The sequence below is a fragment of the Saccopteryx leptura genome, chromosome 3, assembly GCF_036850995.1.
Source record: "Saccopteryx leptura isolate mSacLep1 chromosome 3, mSacLep1_pri_phased_curated, whole genome shotgun sequence".
Taxonomy (NCBI): Eukaryota; Metazoa; Chordata; class Mammalia; order Chiroptera; family Emballonuridae; genus Saccopteryx; species Saccopteryx leptura.
Window position 1 is genome coordinate 15,541,729 of NC_089505.1, and position 27,975 is coordinate 15,569,703.

A 27,975-nucleotide genomic window follows, 5' to 3' on the forward strand; every position below is an offset into this window, starting at 1 on the left:
AAAAGAAAGAGGGTGTGAGTGGACTGAATTGGACCGCTTGCCCTAGGAATGCTAGTGTGGGGTGGGCAGGAGGCAAGGGTTTTGCCGCCACCTCCAGGCGTGCCTGAACGCCTGGCTCTACTCGGTCTAGGCCCCCAGCTAACACTTTACCGGAAGGGCCGATAGGGCTCCCTCCCCTCTCTCACAGAGGGGCCAGGAGGGCTGATGACTGGCGGGTGAAGGCGTGTGTGTGTGTGTGTGTGTGTGTGTGTGTGTGTGTGTGTGTTGGCGGGAGAGGGGGATAGGGGGATTAGTGGGGGAGAGCTGGCGGGTGAAGGCGTGTGTGTGTGTGTGTGTGTGTGTGTGTGTGTGTGTGTGTGTGTTGGCGGGGAGAGGGGGATAGGGGGATTAGTGGGGGAGAGCTGGCGGGTGAGGGCGTGTGTGTGTGTGTGTGTGTGTGTGTGTGTGTGTTGGCGGGGAGAGGGGGTAGGGGGATTAGTGGGGGAGAGCTGGCGGGTGAAGGCGTGTGTGTGTGTGTGTGTGTGTGTGTGTGTGTGTGTGTGTGTGTGTTGGCGGGAGAGGGGGATAGGGGGATTAGTGGGGGAGAGCTGGCGTGTGAAGGCGTGTGTGTGTGTGTGCGTGTGTGCGTGTGTGTTGGCGGGAGAGGGGGGTAGGGGGATTAGTGGGGGAGAGCTGGCGCACAGGACGTCTCTGGCGGGGTCAGGGGAAGCTCGGCCCAGGGCTCCCGCACTTGCCCTGTGGATCGGAACAGAACTTTGAAATACAGCGGGACAGGGGATTCCTCGCCCACCCTGCAGCGATGCTGGGACGCGTCCGCCCGGACTTCTCCGGCCGCATCCTGCTTACTATCGGGCAGGCCCGCTCCACGTTAACTCGCCCAGAAAAAGATCATGTGCACCCAAAACGCTCGCTACTCGCAGGAGGTGGCGGCCATTCGGAGCGGGCAAACTTCACTCCACAGTGAGTCGCCGGCTGCCAGCCCGAACCCGGGGCCCCTGCGCGGGTAGGCAACGGAGCTGGGCCGATTCGCTTCTCCTGAGCCCGGTCCGGGTCCCGACCCCGACCCCGATCCACGAGCGAACGGGCCGGCGCCACTCCTCCTCTTCCTCGCCCTCCCCCGCCTCCTCGGCCGCGCCGCCCTTTCCTGCCCGGCCGCGCCCCGCGCGGTTGCATCAGAGCCGGCGCCCGGGGCGCACGTGTAGTGTGTGCCGCGCAGTCGGCGCTGCGCAGTGCCCGCCGGGGATGCCCGCGCCCGCCCGGTCCCCCCGCGCCCGGACGCCCCCGTCTGTCCTCGCGCGCCCTCCTCCGTCCCGCCGGCGCCCCTACTAAGTTGGCACCAAGCACTCGCGGCGCCGCGTCCTGCAAGCCCCCCACGGAGGCCCCCAAACCCCGCCAAGACCTAAGCCCAGCGCCCCCCCCCCCGGGGTACCCGGCCGCGCCTCTGGGGACGTGGCGGCGGCGAGCGCAGGACACTCACCTGACGATCGAGTTCCGCGCCGGGGGGGCCCGGCTGCCGGGGCCCTGGCTGCAGCCAGCTTGGGTGTTCTGCTGCCGCCGCCGCCCGAGCAGGCCCTCGCCGCCCGCACAGCCGCCGCCGCCGCCGCTGATGGCTCGGCGGGGCACTCGGAGGCGGCGCGGCGGGCCCGCGGGCTGCGGCGGGCAGCGGAGCTGGCGCAGGAAGAGCGGCAGGCGCGCGCTCATGGCGCGGGAGGTGCGGGCGGGAGGCGGCTGGAGCGAGGGCGACAGGTTCTCCCGCCACGCGGGGATGCGGCTGCACAGCACGGAGGCGTGGCGGCGGCAAGTTCCTCCCGAGGGTGGCGGGGCGGGAGGACCGGGCCCGCGGGAGCCGGCCGGTGGCAGGAAGGACCTCTCTTCCTTCCTAGGCGAGCAGGAGCCCCTAGGGGGCACTGCGCCTAGAGGCCGTGAGGTGGGCGGGGGCCTGCGCGACGCCGGGCGGCCGGTTGGAGGTGCCCGGCAGTCCCGGACAGGATTTCTGGCCTCTTCATCACTACTGGAAATTTGGCTGGCAGTAAAAAACCGGGTGGGGCCCACGCCGGCCCTCAGCAGTCCACCGTTCCTCTACCTAGGATGCTGACGCCACCCTGCCTTCAGGTGGCAGCTTGCTTCCTGGAAGGGCACCTGGGCTCAGCCTTGAATACCAGAGCTTGCATTTATTAGGCCTGCGGTGCCCTAACAGTAAAGAGTGTGGGGCCTTGGAGTTCAGATGCTGACTCGGTTAGCTTTAGGCAAATTACTTAACCTCGGTGAACCTGAGCTGCCTCAATTCAATGATACTTTTTCATAATCTTATCAGGATTATAATTCTCAAGTAAAGGTGGAATAAAACTGGTTCAAATGATAAACACTGATTTTCCATTAGCTAAGTACTGTATCAGGTGCTGTAGAGACACTTCACTTAATCCTTAAAAATGTAGTGTGTTGAGTAATATCCTGGTTTGCAACCTCAGGAAAGCGGTCCAGAGACATCATTCAGCTGGTGTTTCGGCAGAGCTGCGAGTGTGCCTGACGTCAGCCATCACACTCTTAATCTTACACTCCTGTCTATATTTTTTATTGTAGGATGATGGCCACATCTGACACACAGTGTCTTCTTTGAGTATAAGGATAACATCTACAACCGTGTGAGGTAGGTGTTGACACCATTTTACACAGGAGGAGACAAAGCCACAGAAGTAATGCTTGTACAAGCATGTATATGTGGGAAAACAGACTTGAATGGCACATTCACCTACCGCCCTGATAATCTCGGGGGGTCAGAAAACCCCAGGGAGGCCTTTGTCTCATTAAAAATGGGAAACCGCCTGACCAGGTGGTGGCGCAGTGGATAGAGCGTTGGACTGGGATGCAGAAGATCCAGGTTCGAGACCCCGAGGTCGCCAGTTTGAGCGCGGGCTCATCTGGTTTGAGCAAAAAGCCCACCAGCTTGGACCCAAGGTCACTGGCTCCAGCAAGGGGTTACTCGGTCTGCTGAAGGCCCGCGGTCAAGGCACATATGAGAAAGCAATCAATGAACAACTAAGGTGTCGCAATGCGCAACGAGAAACTAATGATTGATGCTTCTCATCTCTCTCTGTTCCTGTCTGTCTGTCCCTGTCTATCCCTCTCTCTGACTCACTGTCTCTGTAAAAAATAAATAAATAAAAATTAAAAAAAAAAAAAGGGAAACCATTCATTCACCAGACATCCACTGGACACTAGTGAATGCAGACCACTGGTCACAAAGATGAAAATCACCCAGTCCATATGGGGTATATGGGAAATCTTTGTATCTTCCTCTTAATTTTCCTAAAATTAAGTGAACCTAAAACTGCCCCCCAAAAGTCTTTCTTTTTGACGTAGAGAGACAGAGAGAAATAGAGATAGAGATAGAGAGAGAAACATCAACTCATTGTTCCACTTAGTTGTGAAATTGATGACCCCAGGTTCCAACTAGGAACCACAGCACTCTGGGTTGGCACTCTCCCACTGTGCCACCTTCTCAGGCTGTTTTTTTTCTTTTTTAAATAATCATAACAATCAAGTTCCTTCCCTTAGGAAGTTCTAATAGTAATTCCACCACAGTAGTGCCAGTCTGCCACTCCACCTGACCAGTGCTGACAATAGCAATGTTTAAAAAGACTGTGGAGACATAGTACGTAGGAAATGTCCAGCATAGACAAATCTGTAGAGACAAACAAACAAACAAAAACAACAAACCATTGAAGGTTTCTTACAGCTGGGGGTGAGGGAATGCAGGAATTAGTATAGCTAATGAGTACAGGGTTGCTTTCTGAGGTGATTAAAGTATTCCAAAATCAATTGAGATGATGACCGCATAACAAATTTGTGAATATTCACAAAACCATTGATTTGTACTCTTTAAATGGGTAGATTCTATGGTATGTTTATTCTGTGCTTGAGATAGTGTTTGGACACATGTTGAAGAAAGTTTTCAGTATAAAGATTATATAATCTGATATGCGTGTGTGTCATATATAGCAGAATATATATATATATGTACATATATATATCAGAATCTGATATATCTATATGATATATATCAGAATTTGTCTATACCAGGCTCTGTGCTAGACATGTAGTTAAGGAATCCACTTGAACAAAACAGACACAGCCCAGGTAGCACAGAGTTTACTGTGCAGGACTGTAGAGGACACCACATGTTTATGGAAAGTTATGAGGATGATGGTTCCTAGTTTTGTAAGAGTACCGAGAAGAGGCCCCTTCCTAGATGTGGAGAATCAAGAAAAGCTTCTTGAAGGAGGTTCACTTGAAGGCAGTACATTCTTAAGGATGAGTTAGGAGTGAAACTAAGAGAAGGACAGCTGCTGAGAAGGACGGTTCTGAGTAGAAGGAACTGCATGAGCAAAAATCCAGTGCGCAGGACGACTCCACCTCTAAGCTTGATGTGTTGGATTGTAGGCGAAGGAATAGCTTGTCCTTAAGAGAGCCTTAAGGGGGACAGCATCCTCAAGGAAGAGCCAAGTTTTAGTTTTAAAAAGGAACTACTTAATTACAAAGACGAGGACATGGAGGAGTTTAAGCATGGAACTTGCGGCGATCCAGAGCGCTCGTCAGAGAGGTGAGGGTGGATGGGAGGCAGTGAGGAGCCGCTTTAGGGGAGAGAAAGCAGGACAGAGAGGTGAGCAAGAAAAGTGACCAGAAGGACCTATGTCCTGGGATGTGGCCCAACCTAACAGGGATACGAAGCATGGAGGTTGAAGTAGTCCAAATGCCAAGTGACACACTCAGCAAATATCAGGAAGGTTACAAATGTAGCAAGGACACTACTAGGACCTTTCGAGGGTCAGGACAGGTCGCGCTTCCATGGGAGCTGTAGTCCCGGATGGATGAGGAGACTGGTCTTTCAGGGACTGACCACCTGACGCTGGAGTGATGTGAGGTTTGAATGTGCTGGAGAGAAGCTCGCGTTTAATGCATCTTTTCTGAAGCCCCAGGGAGTGGCGTGGGCACGGGCTCTGTGTGTTTAGGATGGAAGGAACGGGCCCAGAAGGCACAGCCCTGATTGCTGGGAGTGCGGATTAACACACACCTACTCTGGTCTGCAAAATCTACGTTATTACCAACCAGTTCTGCAGGCAAGGTCGTAGGTGGGGACAGTTGGTTCATCCGTCGTTAACCACAGCTGATAATATTCTTAGAATAAGTTACTAGATGTATAATTACTGGGCTAAAGATCCTGAATTTCAGTGTTATTGATTCATATCACCAAGTACATTTCTGCAAAATTTATACTGACTTATGTGCTCATTTAATTGGTAGTAATCTTCTTTCTCCATCCTTGACAATTTTGGGTAATAATTTTTTTAAAAAACTTTGCATCTCATGGATTTATATGATTGTTCTCAATCTCCATGGATCTCTTGCATGTTGCATTTCTTTCTGCTTTGTATTAGTCTTGTTCCAGCTATTGTTGCAAGGGTACTGGTATAGCAAACACCCTTTATAGAGACCAGGCAGATATTATCAACTAGTGAAGTGGACCTGGTGTCAAATTTCTCCCCAAGAAGCAGTAGGCTCTGCAGACTTTCTATAACATGTGTTTATTTTATGTTAAGAGCAAAGTGTTTACTTGCTATCTAAAATATTTCCATTCAAATGTTTCACCGTAGCTTTAAATTTGCTGACAAAGTCTCTATAGTAGAGACCAAAGCAACAGTCTTCCTGAAGGTGAAAACCAGTCATCACTTGTCAGGGTGATTTTCACCTTTAAATTCTCTCCTCAGATCTCACAGAATCGGCTCACCAGAGTCCAGATCTAATTTTTCTTTTAAAGAAGCGAGAAACTTGGATATTTTTATTGTTAACCTTTTTAAAACTGTGCAAGCCCGGTTCGGCTCCTGGGCCGTGCATTTCCAGCGTCTGGTTTAACTGGTCTACAGACTTTAACTAGTCTGTTGGGAATAAAGTGTTGTCAGGAAACCAAGCTTTGTTGCTTTTCGTAGAGACAAAAAGTGGACTTTTGCCCGTGGACATGGGCAGCCACGGTACAGGAGACAAGTTTGTCTTTTGGCACGAACAAAAACCTCAGCATTCTGGGCCCTTCCCCCACCTGCCGACCTCAACTCCGCAGCTGCACACTGGGTTGCTGTGTCCTCCTCAGAGCATCTGAGCCGATGACTGGAAAAGGCATTTGGTTCAAACGAGCTTTCGGAGAAGTTCTCATGTGACTATGTACAAATTCTTAGCTTCAAAACTTACTGGAAATTTCACTCAGAGGAAATTTCTTTGGAATTCTATCAGCCAAGAGGAGGAGAAGGGGATGGAGGTGTTTTTCCCCAACCTACCAAAGAGGAACTCTAAAAATACTCAAAGTCAATGACGTCAGATTTCAGAGGGGGGCACTGTGAATTTTCAAGAGCAACTTAATCGCTGTGTTCTTACCTCCCCCCTTGGTGTCTCTTGATTGTGTTTTTCTCATTTGGGGGCTCAAACAACTTTTTGACTCTATGCAGTCAATCATTAAACATTCATTGTATTGAATACACACCTGCAAATTGTAAGGCACCGTGCAGAGTGGGCATCTGCACCACAAGGGGTCAAGTGAGCCACCTGCTGAATTTTAGGACATGCTTCAAAAAGAAGTATTTGACCTCCTATAAAGACTTTTCAAATATGCTCTAAACCAAACATTGCAAAATTTTTTTATTTTACAGTTCTATGTTTCGCTTGTGCAATAATATTTGGTACTTATTAAATAAGCTTTTAAATGCAGCATAATTCAACATTATCTTGGTGTCTCATGCTCCAAACAACTAGTAAAGAAAGAAAAATGTGAGAGAATGCTTATGTCTTCATATATTTGTTTAAAAACAAAACCACTGAAAAAAGCATGCATAAGAAAGCTCCAGGTCTTAGCAATAGGACAAGGTTTAAGTTAAAGACATGTAGACATATGTAAATTAGCAAAAAAGTTAAAACAGTGCCTTTTCTTGTAGTCCCTTTTGGCTGACAGAATGGAGTGTGGCTACCACCGTCCAGATAGAGGGAGTTATGAAATAAAAGGCTGCAGGAACTCTTCAAGTATTGTTAATATTTGCTTTTCAAAATAGACATTTAAAAAGTTTTTTTTTTACAAAAGAAAATTTAGACAGTTATTAAATGTTCCTGTTTAACAGCTATATTTATAGCTCATTTTCCTCCTGTTGTTTTCTTTAAAATTTTTTTTCTTTGACATAGAATTATAATTTAGGCACAGAATTTACACAGGGCGTGGTTTCTTTTTCTATTATCTTTTGTTCCTCTAAATTGAATTCTTATGATATATATAAGAATATATGTATATGCTATATATCATATATAATCCCATCTACTTTCAACTTCTAGCCAGAGGAAGATAGAGTAAGTCTGAAGGATCCTCAGCATGAAGTTAGGAACTTTTAGCTCTAAAACACTCTAAAGACAAAATTTAAAGCCATCTTCCTCTATATGAGGAAAGTTAGGCAACACGTATTTTCATTATACAGAGTAGAGTGTTACTTCTATTGGGAAATAAGATTGCTTTAGGAGGTGTCTACAATCAATTAAAATCAACCTCTTTTGTTTTCTGTAAAAGTTTTGTCTATCAAAAAAATTCAGAACATGAAATTACGTGAAAAAATGTTTGTGAAAAAACTTTTACATTGATTGTTTTATTCAAGGATGAAATAGTTTAAAAGGTGTCTTGTTACGACAAACTGAAAACAGAAAGATAAAAGATAATCTAGTGATAGATCTAACTAAGCCACCAGTGAAAGAAACAAATGCCATCCAAGACGTGACTCTCACCATTTCTCAAGTAATCCAGATACTGAAAATGGTCTGTTGTTGAAATCTTGTATATCATCATTACCCTGAACCATTTTCTGCACGGATCAGAAGGCAAGACAAAGTGTTTTAATTAAATGTTATTTGGAAAAAGCTTGACCTTTCTAGAATAAACACATTAATTCACACTGTAGTTAACTTTGTACTTTATAAACTTTATTAAATAATGAGCATTACTAACTTTCATTAACTTATATACAATATTTAAACTATCTTTTCCTAGATGCATTTTTTTTGCACAAATAGAGTAGGTGAAAAGTGAACTGATAAAAAAAAAATGGAACCTTCAGTACAGAGACCTAATAAAAATGTGACACACTTTGAAGTACATATACCCTTTTCCCCTCAATTATATACATCCTCACCCCCTCGTTTAAAAAAACTATTTTAAACAAAAGCACTTAATTGATAACTTTGGGGAAAAGTACAAATGTGATTATATATACACACAGCTCTCAAAATCTGCATCCTGGCCAACAGAAGTGATCTATAAAACTAGAGACTTGTCCTAGAACCTAAAGGTGACCACATTGATGTTTTATATAGTCAGACATCCAGATCGTGCAGTGGGGTGTATCCAATAGGTGACATCAAAGCTGTCAACAAGACCCTGGTGTTAAGAATTTATCATTTTTGAGAGTAAGACACCACAGTAATAAGTAATAACGGACACTATATAGAATTCGCGTCCTAGAAACGAAAAGGCAGAAATGCGAGTCTGCGTTCTTGGGACCAGAAGAGTCAGATAACTTTATTTTGCAACACACTTGCAAATTCCTCCAGCAAGCCTAAGAACATACCTTCTCACAACGCTTGTCTTTTCTGATACTGCTAATCTTGAAAACTCATATCACGCTTAAAGAAAGGAATGGAAAGAAGAAATGTTTCCAGAACCAAGCCATTTAGTATGGACTTTGTTTTCCAAACGACAAGAAACAAGAATAGTATAGAGAAGCTAGAAACTTGGGTTAGTTTTTTGTTACTTAAAAAGAAAAAGGAATGTCTTAGATACCTGTCTTTACAATAATGATGGTCACATTTTACTTCAAAAGGGGGGAAGAATTAGGATAAGCTGTAACTGACTCAAATCAATAGCATTGCTCACCTTCAAATGAAAAGCTCAGACCCCTTGCCCTACACATATTATCATATCTTATTAATGAAAACTGAGAGGGTGGGGGAGGGTAAGACTGCTTAAAATGAGAACACAGAGGACACTGTTTGAGAAACCTTGTTGTTGCACTGACTGGAGTCTAAAAAAATAGAATATTTTTAGAAAGGAGCCACAAAAATGCCTTCAGTTTCTCCTTAGCTTCATGGATTTTGCTTTCGACTCACCAGGTTTTGCTTTTGTCTTTAGTTTCCTTCCACAGAGCATTATAGTAACACAATCTATCACGGTGGACTGTTGTTTAAAGACCATAATGACAACCTAAAAGATGTTATTAGTCAGGCCTTGTTAACCAAAGATTCAGTTCCTTTATTTGCCTCAGAACAATGGCAAAAGGCCTCATGCTATGTTTACTTTAGGAAACAAATTTCATTAGAGTCAAGGAAATCCTGCAGGCTGGAATTGGGTCATCTGCCTGAGTATAAAACTCATGACCGTTCCTATGAAAAACTGGTCTGGAAAGGGTAACTGTAAAGTGCTTTGTTTTATTTTAGCTTGTGGTCCATTTTGTGTTGATTAGAGACAGGCTCAAAAAAAGAAAAAAAAAAGTGACAGTTCTATTCCTTCCAGCACCTTCAACTGCAACATGAGCAGATCATTAAGCTGTTCCCAGATGTCTACCCATCTTTCCTAATCGTTCAGTCAATTTACATTTTCTTGCCCTTAGTTCTCTTTAAGCCATGGAAGGAATCATGTGTGTGTCACCCCAGGAAGCATTAAATAAACAGGATGAGCAGCACATTCTCCAGGCCTTGTCCAGGAAGCCAGGTGAAGATTTTTGCTTAGAGAAAATGGGTCTTATTACATTCTAATTTCCAATAGTCACACCATTCCTGCATTATAACGGACTGACATAGGAATACTAGAATAGAAACCCCAGAACAGGTCCCCGTAGACTATACTCCAATGAGCGATCTTTAGCTGAAGCTATTCTAGAGTCTTGTCACAAATGGAACAGAAATGTCAGATATAATAAGCATAGTCCTTTAAACAGCTTTAGTTTCCTTTTCTTTTAGAAACATATGGAGAAGCCTTCTTGCTGTCTTTGAGTCCTAGGATAGAACTAGTCATGGCTTCCAGATAATGAGAGAGGAGTGTTGCATTTCTTCAAGTCTGGGCACTGTTGTCAGACTATGGGAAAAAAATATGACCATCTTGATGGGAAAAAACAAAAACAACAAACCTGGAAATTTTCAAGTAAGACTGACTTACATGAAACATGAAGACAGCCAGCATCAGAAAACAGTGAGAGCCTGACATTGGCTACAGTACAGTCCGGGCTGGATCATCAGCCGTTTCAAAAAGTTGTGCTGTAAAAGAAAGTACATTTTACACCTCTGGTTATTACAAAACTGTTTTAATCTGGTACATAGAAAACACCTCTCAGGACCTGTAACTCACGAGCTATGAAGACGTTAATCTGGACAGCTAATACGAAGAACCTTAGGCAAAGCTGCTAGAACTGAGACACTGAAATTTCTCCCTTAGACTCTGGACAATGTTTTGCTGGTTGGGAGACGGGCCCCTCCAAAGATAGTCATTCAGTTTGTCAGAATCACTGTATGGTGTCAGGTAGGGAGAAACCCCAAGTTCTCCACTTACTGGCTTTTTTGGAGGGCACGGACTATTCAAAGAGTAAGGTGTGGTGCTGCTGCTGACAGCATCAGGAAAGTCAGCGTCCACAATCTTCAGGTCGGATTTCTTTCTGCGATTGTGAGACAGCTCTAACTCTGATTCCTCTTCTTCGGACTTGATTTCCACATAGTCGTCTTCATCTCCTTCAGTCTCTTTGAAATTGGAATAATAGTTCTGTGTAGCTATTTGGGCGTTTAAGGGTGAATTTCTATTTACTACCAGAACTTTCTGGGAGTCTTGGAGAGTGAGATCTGAACCTTTTCCAGAACCCTGTTGACATGAGTCACCTCTACCTGGCAGCAAATCCTGGTGACTCTCACATCTTGAACTTTTGTGTAAGGACAGCAGCTGTTTCCTTCCTGTTTCATTAGGATAGCTGATGGAGTCCACGGATTTGTTGATCAAGATTGAGGAAGATGACTGGGACCTGTTGTAAGGCTGAGATTTAGCACTGATGCCCTTCCGACCCAAAGAGTTATACAGATGGCCCTGGCACGAGTTCTCTTTGTTGGGTTGGCTGACCACCACGCTGTGTCTCTGCACGGAGCCCGGGCGATGGTCAGAGGTTTGAAGAGAAGGCACGGAGCAAGCTGTGGACAGCTCTCTTGGAGTACACTTTGTGTTGCTCTCCAGTGTGGGGTATTTTGACTTCAAGTCTTGCTCTGGCCGGGGACAGAAATCTGCTAATTCTCCATTACTATAAGTTGAATGCAAAAGCCAATCCTCACTACCATATTGGGCCTGGGAAGGCGATGTACATCTGAGGTGGGAGGGTTCTTGAGGGCAGGCCCAGCCATCCTTCCGGGTCTTAAAGGGCGTTTCTCTGAATACAATCTGGTCATACAGTTGAGAATACTCAGCAATCCTGGCACCTGGAAGGCAAATATCAAGACAAGAAATACACAGAGGATTATTCCTACATGAGAAGATTAAAGAAATAAGAACACAACCTTCTAACCTATTAAAAAATGAAACAAAAACAGTTGGCAGGGCTTTTAAGTTTGAGGATGACTAACCATTACATACTAAGCAACATACACTAATAAAGTAACCCATAGTTTAATAAAAAAATAAAAATGCCACCTACAAGTTCATTTAATTTGATCTAATTCTAGGTTATTTTATTTCAACAGTAACCCCATAAGTGTTTGCTGTTTGTAATGAAAATTTCTAGTGTTCTTTACAAGCATGAAACAGTGTCAGTGCTAAAAGACAGACATCATAAAAATAAGAAAGTCAGCACAAAACCCGGTCAATGAAAAATAACTCAAGTACTTATTAAAAGAAGCAGGACCGCAATCCACCATGGAATGGCTACGCCTGGCTTCTCACCAGTCCTGACTGCTTTCAGACAACGACTCCCAGAAGAGTCTGTTCTCTGCAGCTGTTCTCATACTTCTTGTTTCCAGGCAGCCTCCCACGGCCACTGTCTGGGGAGGCAATGTCTATGGGAGGTCCTCCCCTTCCAGCACTTCAGAACTACATGCATTGATTGACCCATACATTCTTTCCCAACCCCAAGAAGATGAGAACTGAAGTCTGTGCTTCCAAGACATTAAGAATGAACCATCGGGCCCTGGCTGGATGGCTCAGTGTACAGAACGTCAGTCCTCTGGGCTGAGGCGGCACATATGAGAAGCAATCAATGAGTGCACAACTAAGTGGAATAATTAAATGCAACAAGTTGATGCTTCTCTCTCCCTTCCCCTCCCTCTCTTTCAAATCAATGGAAATGCTTGGGGGGGGGGAGGGGAGAAATGAACTATCTGTGCATATAACCAATACTCTAATGCCTCTAGTATTAGTTCCAGAACAGGATTTGACTATTACTGACACGAAAGCTATTGCCACTTCATATTAAGCTACGAGGCTGTTCTTCTCTGCTCCCCTTGTGAGGACAGACTTTCTAAAGACATGGATAGAGCATTCTTTTGGGCCAGGAATGATTTAAGAGAGAGAACTCAGAGATGTCAATTTCAAGAACAGTTTCCTTCTGAACCCCTAATCAGCTACCCACACAACTACCCTAGAATCAAAGAATTCCATGCATCCTATAAATCACGCAAACCACATCTCCACAATCTCTATGAAGGGAATCTATCCCATATAGGATAACCAGCAAGTGACATTATCATTTTCTTCTTCTTTAAGCTATTTATATTCTTAGTATCCTGTGGTTAGTACGTTATTCCTTCAACTTAAACTAAATTTTTAGTTCAGCTTCTGCCATTTCTTTTGAGTCTATCTTCTACGAAGACAGAAAACAACCTTCTGTTACTGTGTGCCTTTTCATTGCAAACCCCTCAAGTTTCTCGCTCCCTGGTCCCCAAAATCAGGCTAACTAATCCATTTAACTTCTCATTGTAGATCCTATATCCAGGTCATTCAGGTTTTCAAATCCAAATTCCTTGGTATGACAGAGATTATTAATTTAGAATGTCTAGCAATAAATACTTGAGTTATTACTCCTTCAAGGGCATGGTAAAGACTCTCAATACCAGTTAAGAATGGCAACCTATTAGGAGGCTGGAAGTCTACATGGACACCAAGGTACCCATGTTAGTATTCCTGAAATCCACATGCTGCATTAACTGTGAGACCCAACCAGAGCAGCTGGACCTTTAGACATAGTCACTGGTGAGCAGTCCTACCTACAGGCAAGCTTGTTCTGCCTGAGCTATTCTTACCTGCACGACGGCCAGCTCAGTGTCGGCCAGCGGGGTCAAATCCCCTGAGCCTGATCCCACAGCTGAATCAGGAAGGCTCTGAGCTTTCACAAGTTTCCAAGAAAGTAACTTTGGCGAAAGCAGTGAGAGCTAATTTAAAAATTGGGTCACACTATTCTAGTATCCACATGTAACCATAAAGTCTTGTAAGAACAATTAGCTCTTGACTTGAGAACGTAGTGGCCCAGATCATCTGAAACCGTATGTCACCCAGAGTACCCTTAGTATTTCTTATGCCTTTTTCTTCCTTATCACACTCTTCTTCCTGTGCTGAAAAACGTCCTATTTATCTCTCAAAACCCTCCATAAGCCCTAGGCCTTCAATAAATCCCTTCTTAACTGACTTTTTGTTTCTGAAGTTTGTACTTGTATATATTTAGTGTGCAACCAATACTTAGTCAGGGGGTCGTCAAACTTTTTATAAAAACTACCCACTTTTGCAGTGCTGGTCAACCTGGTCCCTACTGTGCAACCAAACGGCACCGCGATTGGCCCACCATGATAGCTGGAATGCCCACTAGTGGGTGGGAGGTTGACCAGCACTGCAAAAGTGGGCGTTTTTTTTTTAATTTATTCATTATAGAGAGGGAAGAGGGAGAGAGAGAGAGAAGGGGGGAGGAGCAGGAAGTATCAACTCCCATATGTACCTTGACCAGGCAAGCCCAGGGTTTTGAACCGGCAACCTCAGCGTTTCTAGGTTGACGCTTTATCCACTGCGCCACCACAGGTCAGGCAAAAGTGGGCGGTTTTTATAAAATGGTTCGCCATCACAGGGTTAGGCACACCTGCATGTACATGCCTGCATGCACACACACACTCTTGTGTTCCTAAGTTGTTTTATAAAGTTTAGTTTATTAATCCAGCTAGTCCATGACCTTCTACTCTTGGAGAAAAATCTCTATGGAGCACCAAGCATAGGTCAAGACAGAAACTGGTCTCAAGAACTGCTTAATTACTCAGATAACTTTTGGACTCCCTCCTTTTATTTTAAGCATAGTGTTGAAAATGCTTTCCCTCAGACCACACCCCCCGAGAACGGAAGGGCGGCCTAGAAATCAGGGGCATGGCAGGGAGAGGGGAAACAGGAAGACAACCTCCGATACAAAAATGCTCCCTAGAGCTAACTCATACTGAGCAGAGTTCATCTTTGGGTAATAATAAAAAAAAAAAGTTGGCTATTTATAAATTTGGAATAAAAACTATCTCACAAGTAGATAACATACGGTGTCTATCTAAGTTTTGTGGGGTTTCTGGTCTCTGTTTGACCTTCTGAGAGAGTCTATTACTTGCTGGAGGCCAATGTGGACGCGACAAGCTTCCAGAGATGTGGCTATCTTTAGATTCTCTTAGCCGGATGTGTAGGAAACAGCCAGCCCAAGGTGACAAGGAAGCCTAAAAAGCTCAGTGTCAGCCAGCGGGGTCAAAACTCCCCATCATCCTTCGTTCTGGCATTAACAGTCTTTACAGAATGTGCACTTTATCATTAGGTGACAACTCAAGGTAGTCTCTGCTTTATTTCTCTTTTGTAAGTTTAAAAGGAGTTTTCACGATTCCAGATAAAAATTTGAAGGGATGCTTACTGAGATTAGTATAAAATACACTGTTTTCAAGACAGAGGATTAAAATCGGTGTCTGTGATGTTGCTTGCAATGCAGACCAAAGCGTAAAATAAAATGTCCTTTTGCCTTCCCTATTTTGCTCAAGGAGGAAAACTCCTCAAGCCTGTACGGGGTTTTCTCCCATGTAAAACATCACAACGAAAAGGAACCTCAAGGCCTTACCGGCCTCAGAGACGAGCAGGAGGGAGGCCTGACGGAAGCGGGTGGCCAGCAAGCTACGTCAGACTCTAAAAGGTGGGAGTGACTAGAACCTGGTTGGGTGATTTCTAGGCGGAAATCTGACCCAGGGCCTGTAGACCCCGGCTAGAGAGTTCAATAAAGGTGCTCGAGAGTTTCGGCAGGTGAATAGGGTGCTCCTCCTTCCGGACAACACCGAGAGCAAGCTCCTGGCAAAGTGGCAAGGCCCACACGAAGAAGTCTGGAGAATCGGTCCATTCGATGACGACGTCCTGTGCCCAGATAAACAAGAGAGAGAAAAGGAGTCATCACGTCAACCCATTGAAAGCCTGGTGGGCACAGGAAGTGGTCTCGATCCACCCAGATGGAAGATGCCTCAGGTCCAAGAGATGGAAGGCTCTAGGGACGACTCCACTGTCAGAAGACGACTCGGGAGAGACCTCCTCCTCTTTGTCGGGGAGAACACGATAGCAGCCCACGTGTCGAGAGAGGACCCAGACACAAAGCTGAGAAAAGATGGGACCCCCAGACACCAGTCGGCAAAAGAAAAAGAAAAAACCCGAAGTGGAAAGCAAAAGAAAACCATGAAGGGAAAGCTCCTCATACTTAAAAAAAAAAGCCAATTCAAGGAAGGTATAAGCCCTGGACTCAGTATTGAAGGAAGGGCTTCTTTCAGGGTTGAGTTTTGCGATTTAATGTATGGTCTATGTTCAAAACCACCTGGCTCAGGGGAGGGACCGCTTTCTGACAACAGTCTGTCGGCATAACCCATTATCAGCAGAAACTTCAGCATTGCATTTTCTCTCATTCTGGGGAGCCCTGGCCCAGATTCAGTCCAGGGTGGCCCGGCCAATTCACGACTCTTCCCATACCACCTACAGTCCGTCTGCAGCTGGAACTCAGCCATGTTTTCTACGTATAACAACCAACCAGCTTGCCAGTCTAGCATTGCAAAGGGGACACGAGCTAATTCAAGCATATTATTGCAAAGAGAAAAACATATGCGATCTGTCGCTCTCACCCTTCATTCAAAAAATCCCTATATGAGAAATCAATCAATGAACAACCAAGGAACCGCAACGAAGAATTGATGTTTCTCATCTCTCTCCCTTCCTGTCTGTCTGTCCCTATCTGTCCCTCTCTCTGACTCTGTCTCTGCCACAAAATAAATAAATAAATAAATAAATAAATAAATAAATAAATAAATAAATAAAAAATCCCTTTTAACCTTTATTTGAAAAGAAGAACATCTTAAAGAAAGTCTGTAAAATCCTTCAGGTAACAATTCTGGAGCTTAACTTTCCTCTCTGTTAAGAACTTTTACTGTAGGATTAGCTCTAGGAAAAGAGCAGAGCTCTACAGAATTCTTAAATACTCTCAAACTTAAAAAACAAAATAAAACATTCCTTATAGATTCTTTTTGTGTAACTTTTGTATTCATTTAGGATTTGGAGAACTCCTTCTTATTCTCTGGTCTCCATGGAGATAAAGAAACCAATCTCAAAGAAAGGTGGAGAGTGGCATCCACCCACCTGGCCCGAGAGGCCATGTCACCATCCAGCTCAGTACCTGAGTGTACCCTGATACCGAGCTTTTACTTTTAATGGGAAAACTGTCTCCTCTCCTGTGATACTGACGTGGTCCTTCATCAGAAAATCTATGGCAGGGATTCTTAAATATGATTGAAAGGCTACTCTGATTTAAAACGCTAATTCCTGGGCCTACCCCCCAAAATCTCTCTGGATCTGGAGGTGAAAAGATCCTCAGGTGGCAACAGTGCCTTTTCGTGACAATCGTGTGCTTGCCTGATTCCTACCTAGGCTTTTACCTCCAAGGTCAGCCTGAAGTTTTGTCCTGCAGAACCCTCTGGAATTTAGCCAGGAGGCACGTACTTCTTCACAGAGAGAAGAGTCAGCCATGAACACCTCATTCTTTTAGTCCTAATCATACCTTATCATCCCTGAGATCTGGCTTAGTTCTGCCCCACAGAGGAGGCCCGACCAAAAGAATTCAAGTTCTTGGAAGCGGATAAGGGAATAATACCAAATGACACGGCATCAAATGCATTATAGCAGCCATTAAAAAAAAAATCAACTAGTAACCGAGATACATGAGAAAACAACTAAGTTATACTGTGACCGGCTTTAGAAGAAATGCAGAAAGGATTCCTTTTTGTCTATGAGGACCAGTAGGCATTTTTGTTGGAATTCTGGAGCAAAGCGCAATCCTATTCCTGTGCTTCCAAACCTTAAAGGCGTATATGAGTTACTCCTCCTACCACACTGGGTGCACGGGGAGAAACTCTAGCTGCCGTGGGTTAACCTGATCGCTGTTTTTCGCGGTTCAGATCATGTTGGAGAAAACTTCTTCAAACATCAGATCTGTAGTGACAGCGTTATAAGCAAAGCAAAGCCCTCCGAAACCAAATCACCCTCCGGCTCGTGTTGAGTCGCTGAAGAGGCGATGGGTCTGCCCTTGTTTGCGGGTGAAGGGAAGAGGGCTTGTCAACCCAAGAGACGCCTTTTGGGATATTGATTATTTTAAGCTGGTTGTTTTTAAGAAAGGAAAGACTCAGAAAAAAACCTTTCACCTTCCCCTTGACTTCCTTAAAGGAATTTAGACAGAGGACCTGCTTTAGGAAGGGGGCCACTATTCTGTCATTTAATAAGAACTCGTGGTAGACAGGCAGGAACCTAGCCAGGCCCCGCCGTTCCAAGTTCTCTGTGTCCCACCGATCAAGATGGCCCCCAAACATTTATTTACCAAACATCGTTTGTCTCCTTGTCAGTTGCCATTCTGCCCTTTGAAATCCCAAATCATACCCACCCCGCTTCTCCTTAACTCCGGAATGACGTACAGGCCTCAACCCCCCAGCGTGTCCGTGAGTCTCACATTCTCAGGGCATCCCTACAAGTACACCTGTGTACATTCTGGACATTCTCTCCTGTCAATCTGTCTCATGCCCATCTGCTGATCAGCCCAGCCAGAACTCAGACAGGTGGGAGGACAGTGAGCGTTTTGACAGCCCACAGAAGCGAGTCTGTGGCCTCTGCCCGTCTGAGTGACAGTGTGCTCCTGGTGTGAAGGACCTTGGGGACCCGAAAGCCGCTCTCCCATCTCCCTCTCAGGAAGGAGGACAGGCAGTGTGGGGGAACCTACCGATGGCCGGCCCTCCTTGCTTCTTGTCTTCCAAGATGGCCGCCAGGTCTTTGTGCGCAGGTTTCTGCTGGTGGCCGGACAGCGGCTGCTCCACCTCCGGGCTTTTCACTTTTAAAAGCTGATTCGCCTTCTTGATCTTCTGACTGTACTGCCTCGCCATCATAAACACTCTGCTCCGGGTCTTATCTGTGGCGTCCAGCCCAGGGTCAGGGCTGTCCAGCTCCGTCTGGGACAGACTGCTGATGGCCAAGTCATAGGGACTCTCCATGGGAGGCAGCTCGCTGGCCAGGGAGAGCCGGTTCAGGCTCACGAAGGAGCTGTCTTTGGCTATGAGGTCTTCCTCGAGCGGGCAGCTGGCCCGGCCGGCCCGGCTGGGCCTGTCCTTGAGCGGCGTGAGCAGGGCCCGGCCCTCGGGGAGCGAGAGCGTGGACAGGGCGCGCCCCGCGTCCCTGCTCAGCTGGGGCGTGCTCTCGGCGTGCGGCCGGTCCACCACGTCGTCCTTGCTGACCGGGAAGGCGGCCAGGAGCCGGTCTCGAGCTTTGACTTCGTTTTTCTTGATGTAGTTTTCCAGGTCGTTCCAGATTTCGTCGACCTCTTCGGACAGCTTGTCGGATATAGACTTATCCGCGATGGACAAGTTGCAGCTGAAGGAGTTATACAGCAAGCTCAAGTAGTCGCCGTCGGAGGGCCCTGGGGGGTAAGGCGCCTCGTCCTCGCTGAACTGCAGGCTGTCCTGGGACACGAAGGGCCTCAGGCTGTCACAGCACGCGAAGTCGGCGTCCAGACCCAGGAAGGTGCTCCTCTTGGGACGCTGGAGGCTGCTGCCCGTGAGATCCAGCGCGGGCGGGTCTGGGAACCTGATGGTGTCGTAGATGTTTTCCTCGACCGCTGCGAGGTCGTGGGCGCTTGGGGCCGGCGCCTCCCGGCCTGTCAGAGGCTCCTCCCGCGGCCTGGCCGGAGGGCCCTTCTCGGGGCCAGCTTGCCCCTTTGAGAAGGCGAGCTCCGGGGTGCTCTGGGGCCGAACAGAGTCCCTGGTGGACTTGGGGGGAGTGGATTCAGCTTCTTCCCGTCTTGCTACCATCTGTTTCAAGTCTTCATAACTGATGTTATCATAGACGTGGTCTATATCGTCAATAGTCAACTCGATCGATGACCCGAAGGGAGTCATTCCGTCCTGCCCCTCGGCTTTGGGGTCCTTCTGCCGTTCCCTCCGGGGGCTGTATGGAGAGCCGTCACTGTCCCTGATTCTTACGTCGGGAGGGCACGTGTTGCTCTCGCCAGCACTGCTAGCCCGTCTCACCACCCGGTGGCCGGAACTGGTGGTCTCTGCGGACTCCACCTGTCCCATGTGCCAACTGCAAGGGCGACTCGAAGTGCCGTCTTCGCACAGCCGGGCAGAGTTCAAGTCCGAAGAGGAGAAGGATGGCACGAACATCTGGTAATCGTCCTCGTCGTCCTCGTTCTCCTGCGGGGACCGTCGGCTGGGAAACAGGGCTTGCCTGATCTGGTGGTCCGTCCAGATGTTTCTGACCGCCCCGCCGCCGCGAAGCACGCTGAGAAGGGCGGAGCTGCCGGGCTGACTGTTCCTCTGGACGGGAGGCGGCCCTGCCGACGTCCGCTGGGGAGGCCCCTCCTCTCGGGCAACCTGAGGAGGAGAGGAACAGGCTGATTGCATTGCAGCGCCACGGGCACGGAACTTACGGCCTTCTCCTGCCTTTACACATAGCCTATCCCACCAGACCGTAGCATTCATCAAGAAAGTGATCGGCAAACACTGTTGATTTTAACCGAGTTGAAAAGCACTTCAGACTTTTGCGAAAGGGTCAGAAAGGACGGGAACTGGTACTTCATTAGAAAGAAGGTAGGCCATTTAGAGACACCCTCCAACGTTCATGTTCACAACCACTCTATGGATTAGAGATGAGTGTTGCAGTTCCACAGCAAGGAAATCTAGACTCATAAGAATTCAATAACAAGCTCTCAGTGGTCAGTAGAAAGGTTAGGAGTCAAACCCAGGTCTGACTCCAAATCCCTTACCCCAATGCAGGGGCTCAGCTAAACACAGAAACTTCTCAGATACTTCTAAAAATTCCGATGTGCGCTTGACAGATAACATTATATGAATGCATGTGTATCGGAGTCAAGGGCCATGCTGTACGATTTCTATCTGGGGACTGACTCCTAGGAGTCCTAGCATGGTTTGTGGTATACCAGAAGCCCCTGTCAGTGATCTGACTGCACACCCCAAGGGTTTCCCTTAAATCTGCAGCCCCGCCATGAACCTGACCGGTACTGCCTGGATGTACAGGTTCTAGGAAAAGAGCCTTTGTTGCAGGAATGTAATTTAACCCACGATTGACCTAATGAAATTTCTACTTTTTTTTTCAAAATACACTTAATGAAGTAATATTTAGATGCCTGTTAGGAAGTAAAATATGAGTGACGTTAATGATGTCTAATCAAAGGACACAATGGGGTCTTTCATAACTGGGGACCTTTCTTGATGGAGATCAGTTGTGCAGACGGGGAGTGGATTACCCTCTGAGGTGCTCAGTAGGCATAAAGATTAGCTTCAAAGAGTTAATTTGGAGAGGTAAAGACCCATTTCAACTAATTAGCATCGGGGCATATTTTCTGATCAAAACACTGCAGTAATCTATTAGAAACGTCAAGTTAGCAAGAATTTTTCATCACTTGTCACTGAAACCTTGGAATATATATATATACCTGTCTATCAGGAAGGGCAAGAATAATGTTTTCTATTACAAATTGAAAACAAAAAAAAATCCAATTATTTAATCTTTTGTTCATTTTTTTTCACATGACCTATTTGAAGTTCTCCAAACAAATGAATGAACACATATATGCATATGTGTGTACACACAATTACATATGTGTACTATATTTATGGTTCTATGTTCTTTTCCTCTTTACTCTTTAGTATCTCTCCCATTTCATCTTACTTAGACTCCACTGGTATAATGTTTATAAAATATAACTACATTTTATAAAATAAAACGAGTTAGCATTAACTAGCTAAATCACAACAAAACACTTTGAAAGTTTTTACAGAACAATTTTGTTAACAGCCAGAAAACTGTCTTAAAAAATCTTTCATTCCAGAAAAATTCCCAGCTGTTTTAGGAACTTAGGAAACCTGAATTGTTAACATCAAAGTATATCTTTAAGGAAACTACACTTGAGAGGAGGACAGCAGTTCTGCTGTGGAAGCTGAAACAGCATCAAATAGATCATCTGGGGAACTGAAGAGACTCTTAGCGTGAGACATCACCAGCGTCTGGGCGGGGCCCAGCACAGAAGCACGCGCCTTACATCCTTCGGTTCCCTAGAGCCGTGATGAGCCTCTTTCCCCCCGTTTCCCCACATTCTCAGCATTCTGGCTATTTAATAATGATATGATAATAGCTGTCATTTATGAAGCCCTTGCTTTGTGCCCAAGATTGTACTAAGTAAGCACTTTTGAAAACATATTATCACACTTAAACTTTATAACCATTCTGTAAATTTGGAAACTAAGTCTTGGTAAAGTTGACAGCTTGCCTCTAGTCCTACAGCTTCTAAGTGGCAGAAATGGATCTGTAGCCATGTCTTAATGCACAGCTTCCGTATGGGCTGAGGCTCTTCCTCTGTGTCCCTGCCCCTGCGCTCTCTCTCTCTCTCTCTCTCTCTCTCTCTCTCTCTCACACACACACACACACACACACAGATATGTATACACACATATACATACACACATACACATACACACAGGGCACTGCAACATCTATTCTGAGAAAAATATTAAGATATTATTAAGGAATAGGTCCTGTTATAAACTCTTTAGTCATCAGTAAATCTGTTCTCCCTGCGTTTAGTTTATGTTCATTACTATTAGGAGGTGGACTTTTACCCCTAAGCAAAAAGTACATTGGTGCTTTTTTTTTTCTTCTTGTTTTCAGATTTTATAGTCTATAGCTCATCCCCATATAGAGACCTGGGTTGTGATTGTAGAAATTTTCCAAGATGCTCTAGGACTGACAGAGCAATCCCCCCACCTGGGGCAGGGTGGGCTTGGCTCCATGATCTCAGAGCGGCTGCCTTAAAGAGCAGGGTACCCCCCTCACCGCCAGCATTTGTTTATGAAAGCAAAGTAGATTAAAACATCGAAATCTCATGTCGTATATCAGGGCTATGAACCAATTAATGTTGATAAGTTTCAAAAGCTTCCAAACAAATTTATGCACAACCTGAAGAATATCTACATGCTCTAATTTTGAGAAAATCACTTAAAAGAGAAGACTGTATTGAGTTTTAGACATTTAATTGGAACTAATGGAAAGAATTAGCGTTTATAAATAGGGTCACACTGGCCTGGTTCTAAGGTGTGATGCAAGTGAGAGTTCCACAGTTAACCGGAAGCCACAATCAGCTCTCTAAGACTTGCTCATTGAGACAATGGATCAGTGAACATTTTAGGCATGGTGTGTGTAGGTCAGAGTATCGTATCTATCCTTCAGAAGTCATAAATTTGGAGAGACCTCTTCCAGTGGAACATACCATTTTAATTCCCCCTTTCCTAACCTCTTATCAGAGGAAGAAAAATAAAAAAAAAGCTTGATAGAGCAAAGTTTCATTAGATGATATAGGGTCACAGCTCTTACATAGCCAGCAGGACCAATTCTCAGTGGGGGAGCTTTGTGACCGAAGGCTAACGCTTCGGGAAGGGAGCAATACTCAGTGCGGGAACCTCGGCCGCACGTGGGCAGAGGCCCAGGGCAGCGTGGGACGGACCCACGCCAGTGTGTGGGGATCGCATCCCCAGGTGACCTTACAGCTTCCGAGGTGAGAGGTAGGGCAGCGGGGCGGAGAAGTACTGCCTTAGTTCTGAGAGGGGACAAGAAAGTCCTCACTTAACTCTGCTTCGAAATATAAAATAATTGTGTACACTTGGACCACAGGCTGGGGATGAGATATGCGAGGGCACCTATAATAAGTGCCTAAAGTAAACATTTCAAATAAAAAACCCAAAACCATAAGAGTGCTTACCTTTTGGATGTCTTGTGTTGTTTCTGAAAAATAAAAGATTAAAAAAAAAAAGTTTGTGGATTAAAGATGTATCTCACATATAGTTAAGCACTCATATTTTAAAGCACTTTTAAACTTATTGTTCCTAATTAAAGCCCGAGAGGCTTCTGGGTCCTTGAGACCTAACTTTCAGAAAATGCCTGTCTTGGTTACATAACTGTATTGTGTTATCTTGGTTATATGACCCAGACCATAGGTAAAACAACCTTCCCTACATGTGAGTGTTATCTTCCTTAATCCCCGAGAGCAATGGACCGATATTCATGTCAGTAAGTTTCAAAAGTTCCCTTCCCCGCAAATATGTGTTACCTGAAAAAAACAACACAACAACCCACACGGCCTAAGCCATGAACATCCCGTAAACATGTCTATGCTCCTGTTAATTTTAAAACATTTTATTGGTTACATTTCTCAACAGGGTCACCTTGGTGCTGCGCTAAGGAGTGGGACATCTGGAGTTCTGGGGCTAGATCGGCAGGGCCACGTCCCTAAAGACTCTTCCAGTCACCGTGATATTGGGTATCTCCTCTTTAAAGATTGCTTAATTACAGAAGCATGCAAAGTGAAACATGATCGAACCCTTTCCACACATCCCGGCCCGTAGAAGTCACCCAAGTCAACAGTCTGTCGTCTCTCCAGACCCCTACCCGCGCCCCATCCCACCACAGAGCACGGCTGTTTCTTCAAGGTGCAGTATGCAACACTGCATTTCCTGCTAAATCTATGTGGGCACTCTTGTCAGCGGACAGAGAGGGACGGCTTTCTGTCTGACAGCTGCCAAGTGTTCCCTGGAATGCACCTTTTACATGTAAGTGGAAATTACCAAATTTTGCCCCCCAAAAAGGTCACAGACATATGCACACCAGAAGTTTCAAAGTGCCTGTTTTCCTGTCTTTTGGTCAAGCTCATGGCTTTAGCCCCTCTATCTGGCTTAAATGTCTGATATTTCTGATTACTAACATGGGTGACCATGTATAAATTTTATTGGCCATTTCTGTTTCTTCTGTGAAACCGCCCAGTTGTATTGTCTGCCGTTTCAATAAGGGTCCTTTGTCTCTTCCTTTTGATATATAGGGTTTCTTTTTATAAGAGGGATATTAACGTTTTTATGCCTGTTATCTATACTGCAAACATTTAATGTCATTTGGCTTTACACTTTATAATGGGGCACTATTACTTATAGAAGTTAATCAAATCTGTCAGTCTAGACTTCATCTGGTGGGATTTATTTCTTGTATGGTTTGACTTAGTAGATGGTTTGACTTTGCCCGCCTCTACCTTATTTTTATTCAATAAGAATGAAAATAAAAAAGATATTTTAGGACTTACCACTGGTCTTCAAAACTTTATGTGATCTTGAGGAAGGTTCTAGGAGAAAAAAATAAGGCCAGCATTATTTGCAAAACCAAATCAAGACCTTCCTTTTCTTAAGTAAATTATTGGTTTATGGGCAAATTAATTTAGCTCTAGACATTTTCTGTAGAGTTTACCTAAGCCCCCATTGCACAGACACACTTAGCAGTGAGACATTCACTTCATGAAAGCTGTAAGAGAAACATGAAGTTGTGCCATCAGGAGTCACGTGGCAGAATATCAACCCTATCAGCTAGTTCAGCAGTGTCCTTAGCTCGAACTACCACCTGTGTAAGCTGATGATGTTCAATTTTATATTCTTACGCTGGACCTCTGTCCCAAGCCTCCGAACTCAAACGCCAACTGCCAGTCTGACATTTCTCCAGCGTTTCCGCAGAGCCAGCACGCACGGCATTTCTCGACCTCAGTTCACGTCTCCCCCCACACCTGCGTCTCCGTCTGTACTTCTTACCTTGGTTGTCACCGACATGACCCTCCCAGGGCCTCGTTCTAAAGTGCTCCTGTTTTCACCCACCAGTCTGTGGGGTCCCAGTAATGCCCGTCCCAGTCACTGCTGTCTCAATCCAGCCTTCTCCGTCTCTCACCCAGACTGGAGGGACAGCTTCCGACTGGGCCTCCTGCCTACATCGTTTTCCTCATCCAGCCTGAATTCTGTTTTCCAAAGGCAAACACTTCATTGCTCGCTCGCTATCCTGCTGTAGCTTGCAGGATCGAGTTCAAACCCTCTGCCTGCCCCCCCCCCACCTTCCACAATCAGGCCCCTCTGTGACCCCCGGCACGGCTCCCTTCATCTCACCTTGCCCACCTCCACCTCCACCTCCATGCCCACCTCCACCTCCATGCCCATCTCCATGCCCACCTCTACCTCCACCTCCATGCCCATCTCCATGCCCACCTCCACCTCCACCTCCATGCCCATCTCCATGCCCACCTCCACCTCCACCTCCATGCCCATCTCCATGCCCACCTCCACCCCCTCTGCCTGTCCCCCCCCCCCCCCCCGCCTTCCACGATCAGGCCCCTCTGTGACCTCCGGGCACAGCTCCCTTCATCTCACCTTGCCCACCTCCATGCCCACCTCCATGCCCACCTCCACCCCCGCTCCTAGCTCCAAACCACACTCCAGCTGCTCCAAACAGCTGGCAACAGGCGTCCCATCTAAGATAGGCCTCTGCGCGAGCACTTCTCTCCCCGCCTGCCTCGTGGGCCCCTAGATCCCGTCCGGGGGCACCACTGGTCCTCTGCTCTGGGAAGCCCCCTCCCTCTCCTTCCTAGAGGACTCCCCTCGCTTCTCTGGCCCCCACGGCTATGCCCTACGGACTGCTTGGTATTGAGTCACCTTTTCTCCTCTTTCACTAGACTGCGAGCTCCTCGCAAGCAGGTGTCATGTGTATTATTTATTCTTGCATCCCGGTCCTTAGCACCGATTAGGCAGTGAATCAAATGAAAAGAATCCAAGGGCTATCAAAAGTAATACGACACGGAGTCTGGTTCAGCAACTGTGTGCTAACATTTTAAGTTTGAATAATCTTTGGTATCACTTATAGGATACATTCTACTATTCGGTATCACTTATAGGATACATTCTACTAGCGACCGTCAATAGGGGTTAATTAAGTACCTGCCTGTGCATTAACCCTTGGAGCAGTGAGTTTGTTTTCATGCTCGCTGACCCCCGGGAGTGAGTTGTTTTTTGTTTTTTTTTGTTTTTTTCAAAAAATGATATTAGTTCCAGTTCCAGTTTTATTAACTTAAAATCATGTTTGTTTGATAACCAATTTATGGAAACAAGAAGAACATACATTTGCCTTTTTAAAATGTTGCCTTACACATTTTAAAAGTAAATCTATCGTACTCTGGATGGTCAGGAGGCCCGAGGACGAACATGAAGGTAGGTACTTCTCAAGGGGTTGAGGATAAGCTGCTATGCAGAGCAGAGTTACTGGATTACTACGTGGTACAGTCACTGGAAAACAGAGTGAAGGAGCAAAGAGATTTCGAGCGGCAGCTTGCGAGCCCGTCTCAGTGCAGCCCAGGTGCACCCACCTGGCCGTGAGCTCCCACGTGGAGGAGAACGCCTTCCTGTCTGACGGAAGGGCGCTTTCATTACTAGACCCCCTTACTTATTACACTTCGATGACAACATCCGACTCACCAGACTTTCTTCTCAGCCGGTAGGGCGTGGCGAGCGTTTTGGACTCTCCGTCGGGACTGTAACAGAAGCCTGGGTGATCTGCAAAGACAGCCGCACACATCTGTCAGGACGCGGCGCTCAGGGACTTCCCGGGACGTGGGTATGACTGGTTTGGATAGCTACGCATTTATTCTCTTTCCTCACACATGACGTCCCTTCTCCCACAGCTGGTGTTGAATATGGATCTCAGGACTCTGTTTACGTGCGGATGGACATGCAGGAGTGTGTTAGGAAGTTAAGCGCTCTCTCTCTAACTTCCTACTGCCACTAGGACGCATAGAGGTCAGGAAAATAAGACACCCTGAGGCTGAACTTGTTACCAGGGCCCCTGGCGGATGGTGGTAACGGGCTGCAGCAAAGGCAATGTCGAGTGAAGCCACCTGGAGGGTGTCCTGAGGCACTGTGCCCGGCATGGTGGAGGACAAGCCCTCTCTGTCCCTGTGGGAGCTGTCCTCTAGTTCAGTGGCTCTTCATTTTGTCTATACTTTTTGCTCCTTTGAACATCCGATGAATGCTTTAGGTTCTCTAACCAGAAAAGAGATTTTCATTTAGTTCCATAGTTTGTCTTTTTACCCCCTCTAAGGGGTACACAAACTTTGGATTAAGGAAGTATGGTCTAATCTTTAAGCATTGCCACACACTCGATGACCATCTGCACACCAAAGCCCTGAGGGTAGCAATTCAAGGACAGAATGGTACACCCGTCTTCTTCCAATTGGGGTTAATGCTCTTCAAAGCCATCTAAAGTTCTAGACAGTTCTGAGGGTTGTAAAGACCACGTACACATCTCCCATGTCAGCGGTAAAGGTATATAAAGGAGGCCATCTGGACCAATAGACTGGCCTGCTCTATTCATACTCAGCCAAGTCCAAAGTCAGGGTAGGGCAAATAAGGTTATTTTCCTAGGCAGGGCTGCTCTGGCCTGGTCCTGGGCCCGCAAGAGAGACACGTGGCACCAATTTGTGGCTTGGAATTATTCTGTGCACCATG

At 46.1% G+C, this 27,975-nt stretch overlaps 2 protein-coding genes and 1 long non-coding RNA gene across 7 annotated transcripts in view; 1 reads left to right on the forward strand and 2 right to left on the reverse strand.

The window, feature by feature from the left end:
- The window catches only part of MTHFD1L (methylenetetrahydrofolate dehydrogenase (NADP+ dependent) 1 like), a 186,909-nt gene extending 185,042 nt beyond the window's left edge, over positions 1-1,867 (reverse strand). Inside the window, exon 1 of the mRNA XM_066372996.1 lies at positions 1,478-1,867. Coding sequence (XP_066229093.1) covers positions 1,478-1,701 — 224 coding nt within the window. The 5' untranslated portion in view covers positions 1,702-1,867. The remainder of the gene's footprint in view (positions 1-1,477) is intronic.
- Positions 706-27,020, forward strand: LOC136398726 (uncharacterized). The gene is made up of 4 exons (XR_010750040.1): positions 706-960; positions 2,581-2,647; positions 23,836-24,225; positions 26,963-27,020. It is a non-coding gene; the product is annotated as an uncharacterized lncRNA (long non-coding RNA).
- Positions 7,980-27,975, reverse strand: part of PLEKHG1 (pleckstrin homology and RhoGEF domain containing G1) — a 229,699-nt gene continuing 209,703 nt past the window's right edge. For all 5 annotated transcript variants that reach the window (XM_066372995.1, XM_066372992.1, XM_066372993.1 and 2 more), the window contains 5 exons: positions 26,947-27,024; positions 24,747-24,785; positions 23,379-23,401; positions 18,333-19,977; positions 7,980-11,523 (listed from right to left, as the gene is read on the reverse strand). In XM_066372995.1, coding sequence (XP_066229092.1) covers positions 10,460-11,523; positions 18,333-19,977; positions 23,379-23,401; positions 24,747-24,785; positions 26,947-27,024 — 2,849 coding nt within the window. In that variant the 3' untranslated portion in view covers positions 7,980-10,459. The remainder of the gene's footprint in view (positions 11,524-18,332; positions 19,978-23,378; positions 23,402-24,746; positions 24,786-26,946; positions 27,025-27,975) is intronic.